Source organism: Musca autumnalis, unplaced genomic scaffold (assembly GCF_047663935.1).
Source record: "Musca autumnalis isolate F117 unplaced genomic scaffold, ASM4766393v1 scaffold_1, whole genome shotgun sequence".
Classification (NCBI taxonomy): domain Eukaryota; kingdom Metazoa; phylum Arthropoda; class Insecta; order Diptera; family Muscidae; genus Musca; species Musca autumnalis.
In genome coordinates this window covers 77,512,288-77,533,504 of record NW_027411644.1, presented here as the reverse complement: position 1 = coordinate 77,533,504, position 21,217 = coordinate 77,512,288, and the positions used below count along the sequence as shown (strand labels likewise).

Genomic DNA, 21,217 nt, shown 5'->3' with positions numbered 1-21,217 from the left:
GAAACAGAGACATAACAGTAAAACGGGCCACATTATGGCAATCAGACTTTGTTTGACCCAGTGTCGCTATCTGATGATATGAAAAGCTATAATAAAATGGTTTAAATTGTTGTCAATGGCCGGACATTTACACATAACTATAAAATAATGATGGGATTTCATTTAAGCGGAGGGAAAAAGTTGTTCCGTAAAGGTTTTATACATTAACAGAAGTCATAAAGGAAACAAAAACAAAAAACAAAACTAATAAAAAATATGAGAATATAAAATTTTATGACTATTTAAGTCAACGGATGCAGGCTATGTGGCTATCGGAATCGAATATTAAAACAATAATACATTCTTAAATTTTTAAATAAAAACCAAATTTTTTTTCATGTGAAACGGCTTTATATGGAAAATTAGTTGTATATTAGTTCCTTGTTTACTGTATTTAATTTTATTGAAATCTTCATTTAAATATTACTAATATCACCTTGTCGTATACGTTTTGACAACACTCATACGCCACCATAACTAAAAAGATGTTTTATTTATTAAATTTATTATTAACTCTTATTCTGTCTTACCTTTCATTTCTTTTGTAAAATAATGTCAATAAAACTTTTTTTAATTTCATTTACCTATATCAATATCTGTCATTTTGTTCTTATTTTCCAACACCCATATTGGAATTTTTTAGTGTCACTATCCATAACAACGTAAATACTATAATTTAATATATTATTTTATTTGATATTGTCATTGAGTTTTATTTCATTATTGTTATCTCTCTCTTTCTATCTTCTGTCTATTGCAGATGCCTGTCATCCTTATGAACCCTTTAAATGTCCTGGTGATGGTAATTGCATATCAATTCAATATCTATGCGATGGTGCACCCGATTGTTCGGATGGTTACGATGAGGATGCTAGATTGTGTACTGCAGGTAAGTGAAAAATGAAAATGCAATTAATTTTTTTTTTTTTTTTTGTTGTAAAATATTACGAGAAAATTAAAATTTGTGGAATAAAAATGTTTTTTTTTTGTAAAACACTAATAAATGGTCTGTTCCATAACTGCAAGAATCCACTAATTTTTACTATTTTCTTCGATAACATAAAGGGAGAATTGTTATCGTAGCAAAAATTAGTAGATTCTTGCAGGTTCTGGAACAGAGCAAAATCAAACATATTGGTTCAACTCAGGGTATATTAAAGAAGGTAGAAGCGACAATCTGTTTGTAAATTAAGTTTTTAACATTTAATAAGGCCAACTTACTCATTGTGCTACAATGAAATACTTCGTTTCTTCCTAAACGTGTAATTCAGATGACCTAAGATAGTTCGGAATGCTTTCTTTTTACGTTTTGATTAAAATCTGTTCTATTTTGGAGGATTTTGAAAACATGGTAGAAATTTTTTTCGTAAAAACATTTTAAGAAATACCCTATTATAGAATATTTTTTGACATTTTAAAATTGTTAGTTGTTGTAATTCTTGCAACTACTTTCTATAAATATGCCTTAGCTCAACTCTTTTATTAAGATTTAAGAAAAAACGAGTAAAAAAGAACGAACTTAGACTAAGTTTGGACAATATATTACGGAGGCCAAATTTTAGACCGAATCGCCTGATCAATTTTAGAGTTATCGTGCGCTCCAGCTAGCCAAAAAGAAAACATACAAGTCACCTACAAAAGTCCTTTAGGCGATCTTTACAAAACCTACAGGTCTTGATTGAACTGTAGGTCTTCTATAGAATGACCCAGAGGACTTTTACAGGATGACCTACAGGTTTTGATAGGATAAACTACAGGTATTTTATAGAATGACCTATAAGTCCTCTATAGGATGAACTAGATATATTCTACAGAATGACCTACAGGTCTTGCTATATAATGACATACAGGTATTCTTAAGAATGACCTTTAGACCTGCAGTTCATCTAGACCTGCAGTTCATCTACAAAGTTTTTCTACAAGATGACCTAGAGGTCTTTTCAAATATGGCTACATATCTTTCATATGATGAACTAGAGGCCTATTTTACAATGTCCTACATGTCTGCTATAGGTTGACTTACATGTCTACTTTAGGCTGACCTAAAAGTCTTGCTTTAGAAAAACCTGTAAATCTTTTATATAAAGACATATAGGTCTTCTATAGAAAGACTTGTAAGTCTTATATGGAATGACCTACAAGTATTCTAAAAATGACCTAAAAATCGTCTATAGGATGACTTACAGGACTTCTATAGAATGATCTACAGGTATTCTTATAGAAGACAAGATCTTCCTTTTGACTTACTGATTTTGTATAGGGTGACCTACAGGTCTTCTGTAAAATGACCTACAGAACTTCTATAATATTACCTACACGTCTTTCTATATAAGACAAGAAGGTCTTCCTATTGAATGACCTACAGAACTTCTATAAAATAAAGAAGATCTTCCAATTGACATTCCGGTCTTCTATAGATTGACCTACAGGTCTTCTATAGAATGGCCTATATGTCTTCCAGAGAATGGTTTACTGGTCTTCTTGAGAATGACCTGTAGGTTTTCTAGATAATGACCTACAGGTCTTCTTAAGAATGACATGCAGGTCTTCTACACAATGACCTACAGTTCTTCTAAATAATGAGATACAGGTCTTCTAGGGAATGACCTACAGGTCTTCCTATAGAAGACAAGACAAGATCTTCCTATTGACTTACCGGTTCTCTGTAGGTTGACCTACAGGTCATTCTATAGAATGCCCTGCAGGTCTTCTATAGTCTTCTATAGAATTAACTATAGGTAATCTGTAGAATGATGTGCAGGTCACCTGTAGATTGACCTACAGGTCTTCTGTAAAATGATCTACAGATCTTCTGAAGGATGGCCTACATGTCGTTCATAGGATGATCTACAGGTCTTTCATAGAATGACCTACATGTCTCCTATAGACTATCTACAGAACTTCTATAAAATGACCTACAAGTCTTCCTATGAAAGACAAAAATAACCTACATGTCTTACCGCTCTTCTAGAGATTGGCCTGCAGGTCTTCTTTTGGGAATGCCCTACAGGTCTTCTGTAGAATGATGACTACAGGTCTTCTAAAGGATGACCAACAAGTCCTCTGTAGGATGACCTACACGTCTTCTAAGATGTAGCCTACAAGTCTTCTTTAAGGTGACCTACATGTCTTGTGTGGCCTAGATGTCTTGGATAACCTACGGGTCTTCTCTAGTATGATCTAGGGTCTTCTAACAAATGGCCTACAATTCTAAAGAATGGTCTTCTATTGAAAAATTTACAGGTATTCTATTGGGAAATCTGCAGGTCTTCTGTAGGAAGACACACGGGTCTTCTTTGGGAAGGCATACAGTTATTATATGGGAACACTCACCGATCTATAGGATAACCTACAGGGGTTTTTATAGAAGGACTTATAGTTCTTCTATAGAAACACCTACCGGTATTTCAGGTTTTCTGTGGGAAGATGGGAATGCCTCCAGGTTTGCTATAGAAAGAACTCCTGGTCTTCTTCTACAGATAGAACTCCTGGTCTTCTATATGTAGACTATCTGGTCTTTGAAGACATAATGGTGATCTCCTCGACTTCTATAGGAATGCCTCCAGGTGTGCTATAGGAAGAATTCCTGGTCTTCTATAAAAAGGCTTCCAGTCTTCTATGGGAAGATCTCCTTGTCTCTATAGGAAGACCACCTGGTCTTCTAAAGAGATATCTCCGGTTCTCCCATAAGAAGACTTCCTGGTCGTTTGTAGGAGGAACTCCTGGTCTTCTACAGAAAGATCTCCTGGTCTTCTATATATAGACTATCTGGTCTTTGAAGATATAATGGACCTGATTTATAAGAAGACCTCCTGATCTTCTATTCGAAGACCTTCTGGTTTATATAGGAAGACCACCTGGCCTTCTAAATGAAGATCTCCGAATCTTCTATAGGACTCCTCCTGGAACACCTTTAGTCGGTCTATTCATAAGAAGGCCTTTTGGTCTTCTACAGCAACATGTTCTGGCCTTCTATTAGAAGACTATCTGATATTTTTTTGGGCTTCTATAGGAAGACCTTAAATTTTTCTGCCTAAGAAGGTATTCTATAGGACGTCCCTTTTGTTTTCTATTGGAAGACTTTATGGTCTTGTATAGAAAGAGTTTTTGATTTCCAATAGGAACAATTTCTGATTTTTATACCCTCCACCATAGGATGGGGGTATATTAAGTTTGTCACTACGTTTGTAACTACTCGAAATAATTATTGTAGACCCCACAAACTATATATATTCTTGATCAGCGTGCAATTCTACATCGATATAGCCATGTCCGTCCATCTGTCCGTCTGTGGAAATCACTCTAGCGTCCGAACGGATTGACGTAGGTGGATGAAATTTTGGGAAAATCTATTATTTGTACGTAGGACTTTTGGTATTGAAAGCGGGTTATGTAGGTCCACGCTTTCGTATAGCCCCCATACAAAATGACGAGTCGTCGTTTCAAGGAATTTTTAAGATATTTGTCCCATTTTACCACCGAATTGGTTGTAATTTGGTATTTTGTGTTTCCAGAGGCTAAGAAACATTTCTACCATAAAATGTTTATATAGGTCCACGTTTTGGTATAGCCCCCATATAAAGTGCGCGTCATTTTAATATATTTTGAATGTATTAGTGCCATTTGACAACAGAATCGGTTGCAACTTTGTATTTTGTGTTTCCAGAGGCTAAGAAACATTTCTACCATAAAATGTTTATATAGGTCCACGTTTTGATGTAGCCCCCATAGGACGATATCTCCCGATTTTCGGTACTTTGAAGGTTTTGGCCTCATTATCACACAGAGATGGCTAAATTTGGTATTTAGTCTTCGTTGGGGGTATAAAACTTCCCCCCCCCCCCCCAGAATTGTGTAGGTATAGGTCCGTGCCATCATAAAGCCCCCATAGAACGGTAACTTCTGATTTTCGGTATTTTGAAGGTTGTGGCCACATTAATCCACCGAAATGGCTGAAATTTGTGGTGGAGGGTATAAAAAGTTCGGCTTAACGCTTTTCCCACTTGTTTATATTAAGAACTTCTATAGGAAACGTTTCCGGTTTAATATTGATGGTCTTCTTGTCTTCTATAGAAAAGCTGCTGGTCGTCTATACCTTCTGCTCTTTTATAAGAAGACCTTCTACAGAAAGTTTTGTTCTTCCATATAAAGACCTCCTTGACATCTACATGATGGTAATTGATCTGCTAAATAGCACCTTAAAAACCTCCTGGAAAATCTTATTCCTCGGTAGGAAGAACTTCGGTCTTCTAAAATATCTACTGGAAGCCTGTTTTTTATATGAAGATCTACTACAAGTATTATAAGTCCTTTTGGTCTGATGTTAGAAATTTTACAGAAGATCTTTTGGCATTCTATTGGACTACTACTAACATACTGTAGTAAAAAGATTCAGTAATAAGGTTTTCTTGTCTTCAAAAAAAGAGCCCCTGGAATCCATCTTGGCTTTGTCGTGGAATAAAAGAAGAAAATCTGGAATTTTATAAGAAAACTTTCTGATCTTCTGAGCAAATAATGTTGGTCTTTTAAAATAACCCCTTCTTATCTTCTACAGGGAAAATTTTTGCACTTCAAAAATAACACCTTTTCAATTTCTTTAATAAAGCCTGGCTTTCGTCTGTTATTCCTTCTTGGGAATAACTTTCAAATTATTGCTAAATATTGGTAATTTAAATTGCACACTTTAATTTAATGTCGAATAAAACAATTTTTTAGTTATTGGCATTGACTAACAAAATCCTTCTTAGATCAATAAACCGATAACCCCTTTGGCATTCCCCACAACACACAGCCGCCTAACCTCAAACAGACGCATTCATTGTCATTGTTGAAACAACAGAGGCATCTCCAGTGTTCGGCTTCATCTGCTGCTAATACGATTGAATCTTCAATTTAATTTTTGCCTAAGGGGCTTCCCAATGGCAAATGGGGTCGAAGAGTAGCAAAAGTTCGTCCATGTCGTTGTAAAATTTCGAAAGCAAACATCTGAGGAACACGACAAGTACATTCTGGGTATCAAATTCTAAACACATACACGATGGCATAGACACATTCACATAAACACTCCAACTTGTGTAGGATGGCCATAAAAAGCTGTGTAATGCAACACATGACGTTCAAGTTCTCTTGGTGTTTTTGTGTGTCGTCTGTGACCACTGATGGTATAGCTAACATTCCATTCATTCATTTATTTAATGTTTCCCCTCAGTGGTGTTCAATGCATTGCCATCCTCCTCTCTCTCTTCTACTTCTCCCCTTTCCATTGTTTGTGTCATCTTATGGGTTTTTGGCAATCAAAGTTTAGAGGTCACATATGGTTGAGTGAATTTTCAAATATTCACTCAACTCTGCTACTAACACACAAATACACACACACACATAAACAAACGTACACTCACGTCGGTGACAGCATAACACACCAAAATCCTTTGAGTATAAAAATTCAATTACTTAACAATGTATTGATGAAGCGATGTGTGGGATGTTTGTAGTTGTTGATGTTTTTGTGGGTCTTCCATGAAGTAGCCAGAAACACAAATGTATCACTTCCAGAGGGCCATCGGAGCCATGGCCTTTGTATTCATAGATAATTTTTCAATGACAATTTTCAATTAAAATCCCAGGGTGATAAAGAGAGGAGGGGAGAGAGAGTCATCAATTTTTAACATCAAATATTTTAAGATGTGTGAAACAGATGAGGTTGATTATGTTGTTAAATTAAAGGGAATATAAAAATTTATTAGCAATAAATTCTAATGGAAAATTGGTGCAAAGAAAATGGTGTAGGAAATAAGAAAAAGTATCTTTACTTTTGTGAAAGATGGTAAGAATATTTTGTTCTATTAATATTCTAAGATTGTCTTCAAATACACTATGCAACACTGAAAATGCAAACGACTTCTAGTATGCATTTTTTGAAAGTACATATGGAGACTGCAAAAACCCTAGTAGGATTTTGTCCTGCCAGATCCAGTTCGGATTTTATGGCCTCATCTAAACTGGGCTAAAACAATAGTTTTTTGCATTTATCGGGCCTTTATCTCAAAAACGAATAGGAATTTAACATTGCTGTCTTTGGCAATATTGTAGACCTAAACTAGTAGAACTTATCCTTTAAACAGACCACATACGAAAAACTGCATCTAGGGCATGAAAATCGATAAAATATAGATAAATGTACATAATTGCTGAAATTCTGGTCAGGATCAGCTAAACTATTGGGAATTGATACAAGTAACCCTTTGCAAAAATCTTCCAAATAAATTTCTCAACAATTCTTCAGAACATTCTGAAACTCAAAAATGCTTACTTCATGTTGTTTCAGCTGTATTTTGCAACATATCTTTCATAACACGTATTTCAAACACAGTTCACACCAACAGTTTATTCTCGCATTTCGGATTTCATTATTGACATATTTATTAAATCGTTGTTGAAAATTATACTAAAAACAACGTTATACAGGCATTTTACAACAATGACATGTTCTGAAGAGTTGTGTATTATATTGCAGTGAATATTTTTCCAAAAGAAAACATTAAGAAAAAACTAACGGTTTTGGAGATATGGTGCAAAATGTATACAAATTATGGAAATTTTCGAAATTTTATAAAATTTGAGGCAATAATGTATTTTTTCGAGTTCATTATTTCTACAAGTATTTTATTCTTGCCCTTATCTACAAATTTTTTTCTGAGGTGAGATGATTCGCATAGGTTGCAGAGATAGGCCAGAATTGCTTTAAAAATTCAATATTTAACCATGTTTAGATGGGGCCATAAAATCCAAGCTGGATCTGACACAACAAAACCCAAGTCGGGTTTTTGTCGTCTGGGTCTGTACTTTAAACAAGTAAAAAAGTATCAGTCGGTTTTGCCGACAGAGATATACCCTCAGCCTTTGTGGATTGAAATACGTTTTTTCCCAAAAAAAAAAGTGGGAAAAGCGTTAAGTTCGGTCGGGCTGAACTTTTTATACCCTCCACCACAAATTTCAGCCATTTCGGTGGATTAATGTGGCCACAACCTTCAAAATACCGAAAATCGGAAGTTACCATTCTATGGGGGCTATATGATGGCGCGGACCTATACCTACTGGGGGGGGGAAAGTTTTATATCCCCAACGAAGACTAAATACCAAATTTCAGCCATCTCTGTGTGATAATGAGGCCAAAACCTTCAAAATACCGAAAATCGGGAGATATCGTCCTATGGGGGCTATATCAAAACGTGGACCTATATAAACGTTTTATGGTCGAAATGTTTCTTAGCCTCTGGAAACACAAAATACAAAGTTGCAAGCGATTCTGTTGCCAAATGGGACTAATACATTCAAAATATATTAAAATGACGCGTACTTTATATGGGGCGTTATATGGGGGCTATACCAAAACGTGGACCTATATAAACCAACTTTGGTAGGAATGTTTTTTGGCCTCTGGAGACACAAAATACTAAATTACAACCAATTCGGTGGGACAAATATGTTAAAAATTCTTTAAAACGACGACGCGTCACGCGTCATTTTGTATGGGGGCTATACGAAAGCGTGGACCTACATAGCCCACTTTCAATACCAAAAGTCCTACGTACAAATAATAGAATTTCCCAAAATTTCATCCACCTACGTCAATCCGTTCGGACGCTAGAGTGATTTCCACAGACGGACAGACAGACAGACGGACAGACGGACGGACATGGCTATATCGATGTAGAATTGCACGCTGATCAAGAATATATATAGTTTGTGGGGTCTACAATTATTATTTCGAGTAGTTACAAACGTAGTGACAAACTTAATATACCCCCATCCTATGGTGGAGGGTATAAAAAACTTATGTATTTAGGGGGGTTTTCAAAATTTTGGGCGTATGCACAGTGGATCCACTTGTATGGAGAAAGTGGTCAAACATATTTAGAGTGTAAATATCAAGCCAATGCGCCAGTTACAGCTTTGTGCTGCTGTGAAGAGTGTTTTAAGAAACCACGAGCGTAGCATTCTCTTCCCTTTCCCCTCTGGAGGGTGTATACGGTAAGAATTGTTTTATGCTGTTAATATAAAATGACATGAACAAAGATCCCGATTATCTTATGATGCAAAAATAGGCTTGGGGAAACAACACAGTCTCCAAAACAACAAAAAATCCAACCAATTTGGCGGATTAAAAAAATCAACATTTTTGTCTGAAAATTATTAAAAATTTTAATATAGATCTTATAGCGTTCTTCCTGGAAGGCACGTACCGCCAACGTAAGACAAATTTGGAAGAAGATTTCTTTATCTTGCCACTGATGCCAAATATATTAATGTACGTGGTCATATAACAGAGTTATACGCTAATATATCCATAGAAACCCTATTCTAGGGCAGCTTTAGTGAGCGACCCACCATTTATAGTCTGGCACTAGATGGCAGCTGATTTTAATACTGAATAATCTTAAACCCATGAGCTACTTTGAAAAATTATTCCCGAGGTGGGCACTGGTGGGCATCATGACTAAAACCTTAGGTCAAATTTAAGTATATGATCGAATTGGCATTACAAAATACACTAAGAAAATATGCAGCTAACTAGAATTCCACAACACGCTAAAACATAATTTTTTAATGAAAATTAAGGTATTACCTCCTCCTTCAAAATCCACTATAATATTTTGCTATACGTATTAGTTTCGCGATATTTTGAATATATTTACTTGCACTTAAAATTTAGGTTGTATTCACAACAAAAAATATTACTCAAATGTTCTGACTTTTGAACCTTTCTTAAGAAGTTCGCGTTCGAATGAAACAAAAACTAATATATATTTAAAAATGTCCATGTCATAGCTGTCAGATTTGCCAGATGTTGTACCAAAATTTTGACATTCATTTTGTTATTTTTGGCCAATGGGTGGATCCACTGTGGTATGAACCGACAAAAGTATGGATAGGATTAAAGCTCAAAAATTTGCGGGGATATGGATAGATTTGGCCTTTTTATCGCACTAGCCAACGAAAAACATAATATCGCTGTAAACAGGGCCGCTAGGAAAACATTCGGTGAAAATGTCCAAAGGATCCTCGAACAGACCCTTAACCACACAAAAATGTTCAAAATTTGTGTGGGTGGTACCACAAGGATTGGACAGATAGGGCCCAAATTGAGACAATATTTAGAGATCCAAAGTTTGGACCAAATCGGTTGCTACGTCTATGACTTGCTCGTGAAAAAAACTTTTATTGTCGTAATTGAAGCAGCGAATGCAAGTTGCTTCAACAAAAATCAAAGTGATTCGAGATCAGGTTTTAAAGTGAATTTATTCAAAATTTTGTGTGGGAGGTACCCGAAGGAGTGGACAAATATAGTCCATATTCGAACCTGCTCTATATCTGGTAGATATATTAGGATGTGTTAAGAATGGATCAAATCAGTCACCCCCATCAAGAGTTATCGTGCGCACAATTTTTGCGAACATTTTTGAACTTTTGTGGGTTATGTTCCCGAAGGAGGGGACCGATATGGCTTATCTTCGAACTTAAACTAAGTTTGCACAAAATATTATGAAGGCCAAATTTTGTATCGAATCGGCAGATCTGTTCGAGAGTTACCTTGATCTCCAACCACTACACACGGTGTCATAGGATTTTTTTTAAACTTTCAGGCTACTTTATCCGGAAGTATGGTTTTGCCCCTGATGAAACGTGTACCGCCGTATGCGGGGCCGTGAATACAAGTTGTTACAACAAAAATCAAAACGATTCGAGAGCAGGTCCTAAACTGAACTTTTCCGAAATTTTGTGTGGGAAGTACCTGAAGGCGTGGACCGATTGAGTCCATATTGGAACCTCACCTAAGTTTGGTAGAAATTTCAAGATGCGCAAAGTATGGACCAAATCGGTTACTTCCTTCAAGAGTTATCATGCGCACAAATTTTCCGAACATTTTCGAACTTTTGTGGGGGGTACCGGAAAGAGTGGACCGATATAACCCATCTTCGAACTTAAACTAAGTTTGGACAAAATATTGCGAAAACCAAATTTTGGACCAAATCGGTTCATCCGTTCGAGAGTTATAGTGCGCTCCAGCCAGACAGACGGACATTGCTCAATCGACTCCAAATTGTCTGAAACACATTTCGTCCAAACATACTTGGGGTCTAAAACCATTATTTCGGTGAGGCACATTTTGCCCGTATGAAAGTGTGTATACCCTCGTTAGCATAAATTCTGAGGGTATAAAATGAGAAAGGAACTGCTTATAAAGTACCGAAATTTAAACTGGTTAATAGGAAGAAACTCTATACTATCAATAGGCAATAATTTAATGATCTATAAGCAAGCAATGAAACCAGCCTGGACATACGGAATCCAGCTATGGGGATGCTCCAAAGACCAACACATTAAAAAAATAGAACGCATTCAAAATAAGGTGCTAAGATATATTGTAAAAGCACGTTGGTAAATCCGAAACAGTGATTTGCACAGAACCCAAAAATATTAACACCGTAAAAGTAGAAATATTCCCCATCACCAAAAATTATTACTCACGTCTTAATCAACATGACAACACTTAAGCTAAAAATTTTCTCCAAACATTGGAAGGTCTTTCGATAGATAAACTGAGATGGTGTTTTAGAAGGCCAAAATGTAAAATAAATTAAATTATTCCCGAAAACCACCTATAGAATTCTGGGAACGACGGAGGTGCCTTTCTATGGGAAGGACATATTCTTGTGAAAGATAACGATATCTTTCTGTAGAACACCAAAATATCTTCTTTCGGAGGTCTTATTTCTTATTAGGTCTAAAGACTCAGCCAATAGAAATACAGAAGCTCTGAATAAAATAGACCTGAAAGTCTAGTCACAGAAGGTCATAAGGTGACCTATCAGAGATGGCCAATTTTGTAAAACCAGGAGGTTTTTTATTCACATAAATGACCAGAAGGTTATTCTTATTGAAAACTAATCAAAACAAATAAAAAAGTATCAGTCGGCCGATAAAGATATACCCTCAGCCTATGACATAGGTTATTTTTGCGCAATTTTACTGTTGTAGGTCTATCCGAAACAAGGTCTCAACCTATTCTAAAGCTTAAATGTGTCGACTTTTGTGGGGGAGGTGCCGGAAGAGGTGGACCGATATGACCGAATTTGATGTAGGTTTGGAAGGACCATTACGATGTGCAAAGGTTGGACCCCCAGACATTGGTGGCCGTACGGTTTTGCAATACCAAACATCCTAGTAGTAATAGAAACTTATATACCAAATTACAAAGCTCTATCTTAACAAGTAAAAGAGTGTCTGTCGGCTTTGCCGACAGAGATATACCCCAAGCCAATGTGAAGTGAAACTTCCATTTTGGAAGTTAAACTAAACTTTGACAATATATTAGGAGAACCAAAGTTTGGACCAAATTGGTTGACCAATTCAAGTGATTTCGTCCTAGCATTTTAGCGACATTTTATTGGGGGAGAAGTACCGGAAGTTGTGGTTCGGTATTGACACATGAAACTTAGTTTGGATAAAATATGACGAAGACCAAATCGGTTGAACAGTTCGAGAGTTATCGTGGCATACATAGGGTTTTACACCTTTCGGGATGTTTTCCCAAAAAATATGGACTTGCCCCTGAAATAACTTTTACCGTCGTAATGGAGGTAGCGAATGCAAAACGCTTCAACAAAAATCAAAGTGATTCGAGAGCAGGTGTTAAAGTGAACTTATCCGAAATTTTGTGTGGGAGGTACCAGAAGGAGTGGACAAATATAGTCCATATTTGAACCTGATCTAGGTCTGGTAGATATAATAGGATGTGCAGAGTATGGATTACATCGGCCACTTCCTTCAAGAGTTATCGTGCGCACAATTTTTGCGAACTTTCGTGAGGGAGGTACCTGAAAGAGTTGACCGATATTGTCTATCTTCGAACTTAAACTATGTTTGGACAAACTATTACGAAGGCCAAATTTTGGGCCGAATTGGCAGATCCGTTCGAGATTTATCTTGCGCTCCAACCACTACACACGGTGTCCGAAGGGTTTTTTGCAACTTTCAAGCTATTTGCTCAGGAAGTATGGAATTGCCCCTGATGAAACTTGTACCGTCGTATGTCGGACAGTGAATACAAGTTGTTACAACAAAAATCAAAGCGATTCGAGAGCAGGTCCTAAACTGAACATTTCCGAAATTTTGTGTGGGAGGTACCCGTAGGAGTGGACCGAATGAGTCCATATTGGAACCTCATTTAAGTCTTGTAGAAATTTTACGATGTAGAATTAAACTAAGTTTTGGCAAAATACTACGAAAGCCAAATTTTGGACCGAATCAGTTGATCCACTCGAGAGTTATCGTGCGCACCAGCCAGACAGGCAGACGGACGGACATGGCTAAATCAACTCCAAATTGTCTGAAACACATTTCGTCCGAACATACTAGGGGTCTAAAACCATTTGCCCGTATGAAATTGTATATGGGCAATATTTTTGAAAATTTTACATCGTTGAAGCCAAAGTTTACCCCTTTATAACTCGCGAATAGTGGTTGTATATTGTACAATTTAAATGCTTTTGGATAAAATGAAATGTTTTTAGACTTGGCAAAAAATATTGGCCTTCAAAGTTGATTTGGGTGGAAGCTGTGGCTATATTTATGTTAAAAAAAATGGGTAAAAATGGGTTGAAGCCAACGTGACTTTTTTTGTTTTCTCTCGATTTGTGATTAAACCACATTTTTCCCGATTTTCCTGTCAAAGTGAAAGTAGAAGCCAACTAAATAAGGATCATCCCACCAATGTATAAATTTTCAAAATTTGATCTGCGTCTACCATTAAATGATGTTGACATTTTGAAGCCAGATTTTGAGTGTTTTTTGAAATTTTCCTCTAATTTCGTTCCTCAAACAGGTTTTTCAAAAAATCATATATAGGAATGAAGAACTCACGATTCTGATTTATTTGATATATGTGTCGTGAATGTAGCCTACACTATCCAAATACGAAAATTTTGTGGGAACAAGTTTCTAAAAATCATATAATTCGGGTCTAATTTGTACAATTGGCATTCGATATACTCGTGCATGATTGCAAATTTTAGATTTTTACGTTGCGGATCTAATAAATCATTACTCGTTAAAATCCATCTACTACAACGCGAGATAGGAGAAATTCCAAGGTAGGAAAATCAGCTAATGCTCTTTTTGAAAACATCGCACATTTTATCGCGTATTCTGTCGGCCGGTTGCACTGCAATGAGAAAACTAATACCATATCATGCACTTTGGCTACAATTTCTGTTGTTGTTGCTGTTTTTGGACGTCCACTACGTGGTTCATCTTCAATGCTTGTACGACCACGTTTAAATTCAGCAACCCAATTTTTTACTGTTGCATATGAAGGAGCCATTTCACCTAAAACATTCACCATATCATTATGAATTTCTTGTCCCGATAAACCTTTTTTATGTAAATATTTAATGACAGCACGCATTTCTAATTTGTCCATTGTAAAAAAATTGCGGATGCGTCTTTTTTGAACACCTGTTTCTATATGAAGGAGTTGCCAGATCGAAACAAAATTTAACATGTGTTCATAACAGAGATGGAAGTTTCCAAAACACTTAACTTTTTTCTGTTTATACCGCGCTTTTTGTGCTAGGCTAAGAAGTTTCCGAACTGCCCTCGTATTTCGAAAAATATATACAACTTAATAGATATGGTCTAGCTGTACATGAAAATCACATGCGGATAAAATAATTTTGATAATTACGCGATTTACACGTATTTTAAAATGCATATAAATTAAAATGGGTTATTTGACATCTATTTCCATTTCAGAAGCTTTGAGATATATCCTCATCAACCCAATTACATTCCCTAATGGGAAAGCTTTAATATGAATGTCAATATAGCAAAATCCGTCTATTTTATTGGGAGATTTAAGCAAAATGAAGAAAGTATTCCTATAGATTTTTACAACATTTTCTACTACGGGGACAGTTCGGAAACTTCTTAGCCTAGCACAAAAAGCGCGGTATAACCAGAAAAAAGTTAAGTGTTTTGGAAACTTCCATCTCTGTTATGAACACATGTTAAATTTTGTTTCGATCTGACAACTCCTTCATATAGAAACAGGTGTTCAAAAAAGACGCATCCGCAATTGTTTTACAATGGAAAAATTAGAAACGCGTGCTGTCATTAAATATTTACATAAAACAGGTTTATCGGGACAAGAAATTCATAATGATATGGTGAATGTGTTAGGAGACAGTGCTCCTTCATATGCAACAGTAAAAAATTGGGTTGCTGAATTTAAACGTGGTCGTACAAGCATTGAAGATGAACCACGTAGTGGACGTCCAAAAACAGCAACAACAACAGAAATTGTAGCCAAAGTGCATGATATGGTATTAAATGATCGACGAATAAAAGTGCGTGAAATTGCTAATATCATGGGCATCTCAAATGATCGAGTCCATTTAATTTTGCATGAAGAACTACAGATGAAAAAAGCTTTCTGCAAGATGGGTGCCGCATTTGTTAACAGTCGATCAAAAACGCATAAGAATGGACATTTCTCAAGCTTGTTTGGATCGTTTTAAGCGAAATAAAATGAATTTTAAGCGTCGTTTCATAACTGTTGATGAGACATGGATCCACCACTATACTCCGGAGACAAAAGAACAATCCAAACAATGGACTGAAGCTGGAGGAAGTGCCCCAAAGAAGGCAAAAACAATTCAATCGGCTGGTAAGGTTATGGCACCGTATTTTGGGACTTCGAAGGTATTTTATTGATTGACTATCTGCAAAAGGGTAAAACAATAAATTCAGAGTACTATTGCAACCATTTGGATCAATTAAATGTATAAATTCGAGAAAAACGTCCTGGCTTACAACACAAAAAAATAATTTTTCATCAAGACAACGCACCAGCGCACAAGAGTGTTTTAACAATGGCTAAAATCAACGAATTACAGTACGAGTTGCTTGACTTTGCAGCGACTTTTACTTGTTCCCAAATCTAAAAAAATTCCTTGCTGGCAAGCGTTTTACCTCAAATGAAGATGCAATTACAGTTGTAAACCACTATTTTGAAGACCTTGAGGAAAACTATTTTAATCAAGGGATAGAATTGCTAGAAAAGCGTTGGACTAAGTGTATTGAAGTTTCAGGAGATTATATTGAAAAATAAAAATATTTTTGAAAAACTAACTATTCTCTTTCATTGATAGGCTAAGAAGTTTCCGAACCGCCCTCGTACATAATGCATGTGAAAAAATATTTTTTCAAACAAAAAAATATTTTTTGACCAAAATATGTATTTATTTTGGCTGTAACATCGAAACTATAACACCAATCTGTATGATTGTAGTCTCATTTGCTTCGCCGCACAGTGGTCGAAACCACTGATCTATCGGCGCGAAACTAATAACTTGGAAACGAATAAAGATATCTTTCTGAAATTTTGCACAAACTCAGTCTGTGTCTGTGGGTAATTATGGACTAAATATGAACAACATAGGCAAATATTTTGGTATAGCCCCCATATAACGGTACCTCCTGATATTCGATATTTTGAGGATTTAAGCCACCTTTTCTTTCCAAATTAGTTGTAATTTGATACTTAGGGTTCCTAGTGATCACTAAACCTTTCCACCCAAAAATTGTGGACATAGGTCCACGTTTGGGTGTAGGCCCCTTTTAAGGTACCTCCCGACTTTCAGTAGTTTGGGGATTTAAAGCTACATTTTCCGACCAAATAAGGTGTAATTTGGTATTTGGGGTTCCCAGTGGACACAAAAATTCTCCACCAAAAATTGCGAACATAGGTCTACATTTTGATATAGCCCCCATATAACCGTACTGACAGATTTTGGGTATTTTGAGGATTAAAGCTATTTTTCAAGACCATTTATCAGCAAGATTTGAAGCTATTTGCAGCTAAATTTTGGTTATTCGGAATCTAGGAAGTCCAATTTAATTATTAAAACAATAACTGGACCGAACCTCGGTGTACCTTTGCAGTTACGCTCCATCCAACAAAAGTATATTGCACTAAAACATACAAAAAATAATAATTTTTAAAAAATTTATTGCTTTATAAGTCCCAATTAACATTAGGCGAGTTTACTTTCGGCAATTGTCAGTTTGTTGGTGAGAGAGGGTGGTGAGAGGCAAAAGGTTAGCATATGCCTCACCTCTCTCTCCAACAAACTGACAATTGCCGCAAGTAAACTCGCCTAATGTAAATTGGGACTAACTATGTAACTTCAGGCCCCAAACATTTTATTTTAATATAACTTAAACCCTCCCCTATCAATAAAAAATAAACTTTGTTTAGTTTTATTACGAATTTATTTAACAATTAAACAAATATGAGATCAGGTTTTTAGCAACAATTTTATTAAAATCTGATCCGTCAAAATTTCTTGCACTTGACACTGAATAACTGAGTGAATATTTACAACAACAAAAAAATAAAAACAAAATCTTAGTCAGCAGAGTGTCTGTAATCGATGCAATGGAAAACATTTCGCAATTTTATACTTTGATTTTTTGACTTTCGCGCCGCTAGATCAATGATTTCGTCCTCTGTGCGCCGTGAAGTTTTGATCCACAACAAATTTTTATGTAATTTTATGACCACTAAATGGACCTTAATTTTGAAAAAAGTTGACTTATATTCAATAATTTTCTAATTTATTATACATTTCGCGAATACTGAGTAACATTTACCAAATAATATGCATTCTTAAAACTCAAGTCACCTCGAGATACATTTCTAGCGAGATTTGCACGCGTTAAAATAATTAGCATTTTTATAATAATTTAGACTTAAAAGAAGAAATAAAACCGCCATATCTTTTGTCCGCAACAACCAAAAATTTGATCGCGAGCGGATTCGTACTGGAATTTTTTTTCTTAACGTACCAAAAGTATTTGATGTAGCGCGAAAAGAAAAAATTAAATTTTTTGAAAACGGAATATTTCCCATATACCCTCGTTAGCATAAATGCTGAGGGTATAAAAATTGCGAGCTGTTCTTGATTTCAACAGACGGACGGACAAAGAGACGGGCATGGTTGGTATCGACATATAATTTTACCCTGATCAAGAATATATATACTATGTAGGGTCTCCGATGAATATTTCGATGTTTTACAAACGGAATGACAAATTTAATTATACCCTCCATATTATGGTGGAGGGTATAAAAATGGGAATCACTGTGTCTTACGGATGGCGCGTTGAAATACATTACATACATACGAGTTTCTTTATGTTAGTTTCCCAACATACATATGTATATATGTATTTTGTTTCAGATTTATATTAAGCCACAGACTTGTAAAATCTGCATATGCTTCTCGCTACCGCAAAGGATTAAATAGACCATTCATTGTTGAAAATATTTTTTTTATGTTTTTATGCTTTTAGTTTTTTTGGGTAAATCCATGTAATCCAACCGATTTGTAGGTACATTTTCATTACACTGAGTTTGAATAATGGCCAAAGACTTGTTGAACGAACAAGCAATTTGTGTAATAAAAACGAATAATATTTGTTTACATGGAATAGATTTATATATATGAAAGGTATTTTATTTACGAAAGAAAAGTGATTTAATTAAATTGATATATAGAGCAACAGTAAACCATGACTACTTTCAAAGTCCTAAATAAACTTACCACAACCACTGTGGTCAGCATATCGCAAATAAATCAAATAAATTCTGCTACTCTACTTGGAATTCATGTTTGGGTATTTCGAATGACCATATTTTCTTTCACTTTATATTCAAAGAATCCCATCATTTATATCTCTCTTTTGTATTGACATAAATATCGGTGAAATGTTTATCTTTAATACATTTAAACTACTTGCAATAAAATAGTTATGTCTGCACACCTTCAGTCAAACAAATTAAAACCAAACTCCCGTGTTGGTATTTATTTTCTTAACTTGATTGCGAACCGCAAAATCACAAAAGTTCGAATTGATTTCGAATTCATTGATTCTTGAGTCGTATTCTCAATCATCATCATTGTAGTCGGATGATTTTTTTTTCGTAAATATTTTTCTGTTATTTTTGTTTTCATTCCTTCAATGTTATTCATTGAATGTTATTGTTTGGAGAATAATGGGATATGTAGAATTTACAATCTGAGTTTTCTTTGGTGAAATGTGTGTACAGGTGAAAAATGTGAAGATTGAGAGTAAACAAGTGCAATAGATTGATGTTGTTGTTGTAACAGTGTTTATTATTATGTTTGTATGTTAGTTCTTCTGTTCAATCTGGCTCTGGGTCTATCTGCAGTTCCAGGAAAGTGGCTGCTTCGATGGGATGTAACCACAGATCCACTGGAGTTAGATGAGTAGGTTTGGCGGGGCAGTTGAAAAGGTGTTTTGTGTACTCCGAGGATTTTATTCACACTATATTTGCTCATGGCCTTAGCAACTGCATCCGTGCGAATACTATTTAAACCTGCATGATATGCCTGTTGATCTAGGGGTTCTCTCCTATATTGTTGGACCTCCTTCTCTAGAGCATGAATATCCTTCATGATATGCCAGAATGTGTCGAGCCTAGCCAGCAGATGGTGATTGGGATGGCTCTTACGGTAACACCCAAGCTATTTAAACCTGATTGATAGGCTTGTTGATCTAAGGATTATTTCTTGTAACGTTGGACGTCTCTTCCTAGATCATGAAGATATAGGTTAGGGGGGTCCTACCCACCACATGGTGATTAGTATGGCTTTCACGGTAATACCCGAGCTAACCCTGCAACGAACGCTTGTCATTGTGTTGCTGTACTGGAAGAATCTTTGTCTCTCATTAAGATGGCCGATTTATGACATGAGGAGGCACCCTATTGCAGTTCTCAGGGCGGCAATCCGATAGGGACAAGGCAAGGCAAGGGACTTAAGGACCTTGTTATTACATCTCAGCTTGTCTTAGATAACTGCGGTATGTGCGGTCTACATGTCCCTCCTGGGATGTTTGTGGAAAAATTAATTTGCATATTCCTCACGTGGAAAAGTTGGTAAGACCAGTCAAATAGGAGTTCAGCCTTTCAGAAATGACATCAGGGAATGTGCCTGACGCCAAGATCGTACAATCATCCACATACGTTACGATCTCAATGCCGGAGATGTCACCCCACTTGTTCCTGAATTTCACGTACGACTGGCGTTCACATTATATAATTGATTATACAACGTTTAAAACTTGGCCGGAGGCTAGTCTACTCGATGTCCTCAAACAGCGACAATTACGACTTGCTTTGGTTGAGTCCTCCACTAATATGTGTGGAGATGGCTTACGGAACCCATGCTGATGATCGGCAACTGGATAGCTATTTCTGATGCTGGAGAGGACTAAGGGCCTGTTCATGTATGTCGATAAGAAAATGAATGCGCAAGAAAAACTACCAAATTTGTGTGTGTTTTTCAAATTTGTTTTTTGTTTTGAAGGAAAAGCAAAGGCAATAATATTTCCAAAACTGAAGTTTGGGTGTGTTTCATGCGCACACATTTTCGTTTCGAAATACATAAACTGGGGGTAAGGCTTTAAGAGTCTTTGCTACGGTATACAAAAGCGAAATCGGCCTTTGCGATTAACCTTAGCTGGCATCCTTGCCTGACTTCACTAGCGGAGCCACCCTGCCCATTTTCTAACCTTCGGGAACGATAGTCGCTAGCCACCTAGCGACAGGTTGAAAACTTTAGGGAGATACTCCCTCATGCAGCTTTTTAGCATTACCATGGAGATTCCACCGGGGCCAAACGCTTTGGATGATTTGAAAATTGTATATTGTGATGTTTCCTCCTCAGCAGGAAGAGATCTAATGCGTCGTAGTACTTTTTTCGTCTCGCTGTCACTCTCAGGTGGGTCGACAATTGTCGATTTGAATAACGTGCCCACGTCACGTAACGTCGCCAAACGTGACTGAGGTCCTATCTTTCTTATTTCCAGGATTTGAGAGCGACTTAACCGTCGACGATAATTCACTTATTCCGGTTCCAATGGTGCAATTCTTCAGATGATTTAGCTACTTATTCTGCTTATGCCTGTTAACATCAAGTGTTAACTCCCTGACTCTTGGGTAACTCGGGTTGGCTCGACGAAGCTAATCACGCTCATTTGCTCATCCCGTCGCCTCTGCTGGGAATTTTGATCTAACTTCGTTTATTCG

The 21,217-nt window shown here is 36.3% G+C and overlaps 1 protein-coding gene across 1 annotated transcript in view; it reads left to right on the top strand.

The window, feature by feature from the left end:
* Positions 1-21,217, top strand: part of LOC141401852 (IDLSRF-like peptide) — a 362,518-nt gene that overhangs the window by 305,758 nt on the left and 35,543 nt on the right. Inside the window, exon 3 of the mRNA XM_073982404.1 lies at positions 800-928. Coding sequence (XP_073838505.1) covers positions 800-928 — 129 coding nt within the window. The remainder of the gene's footprint in view (positions 1-799; positions 929-21,217) is intronic.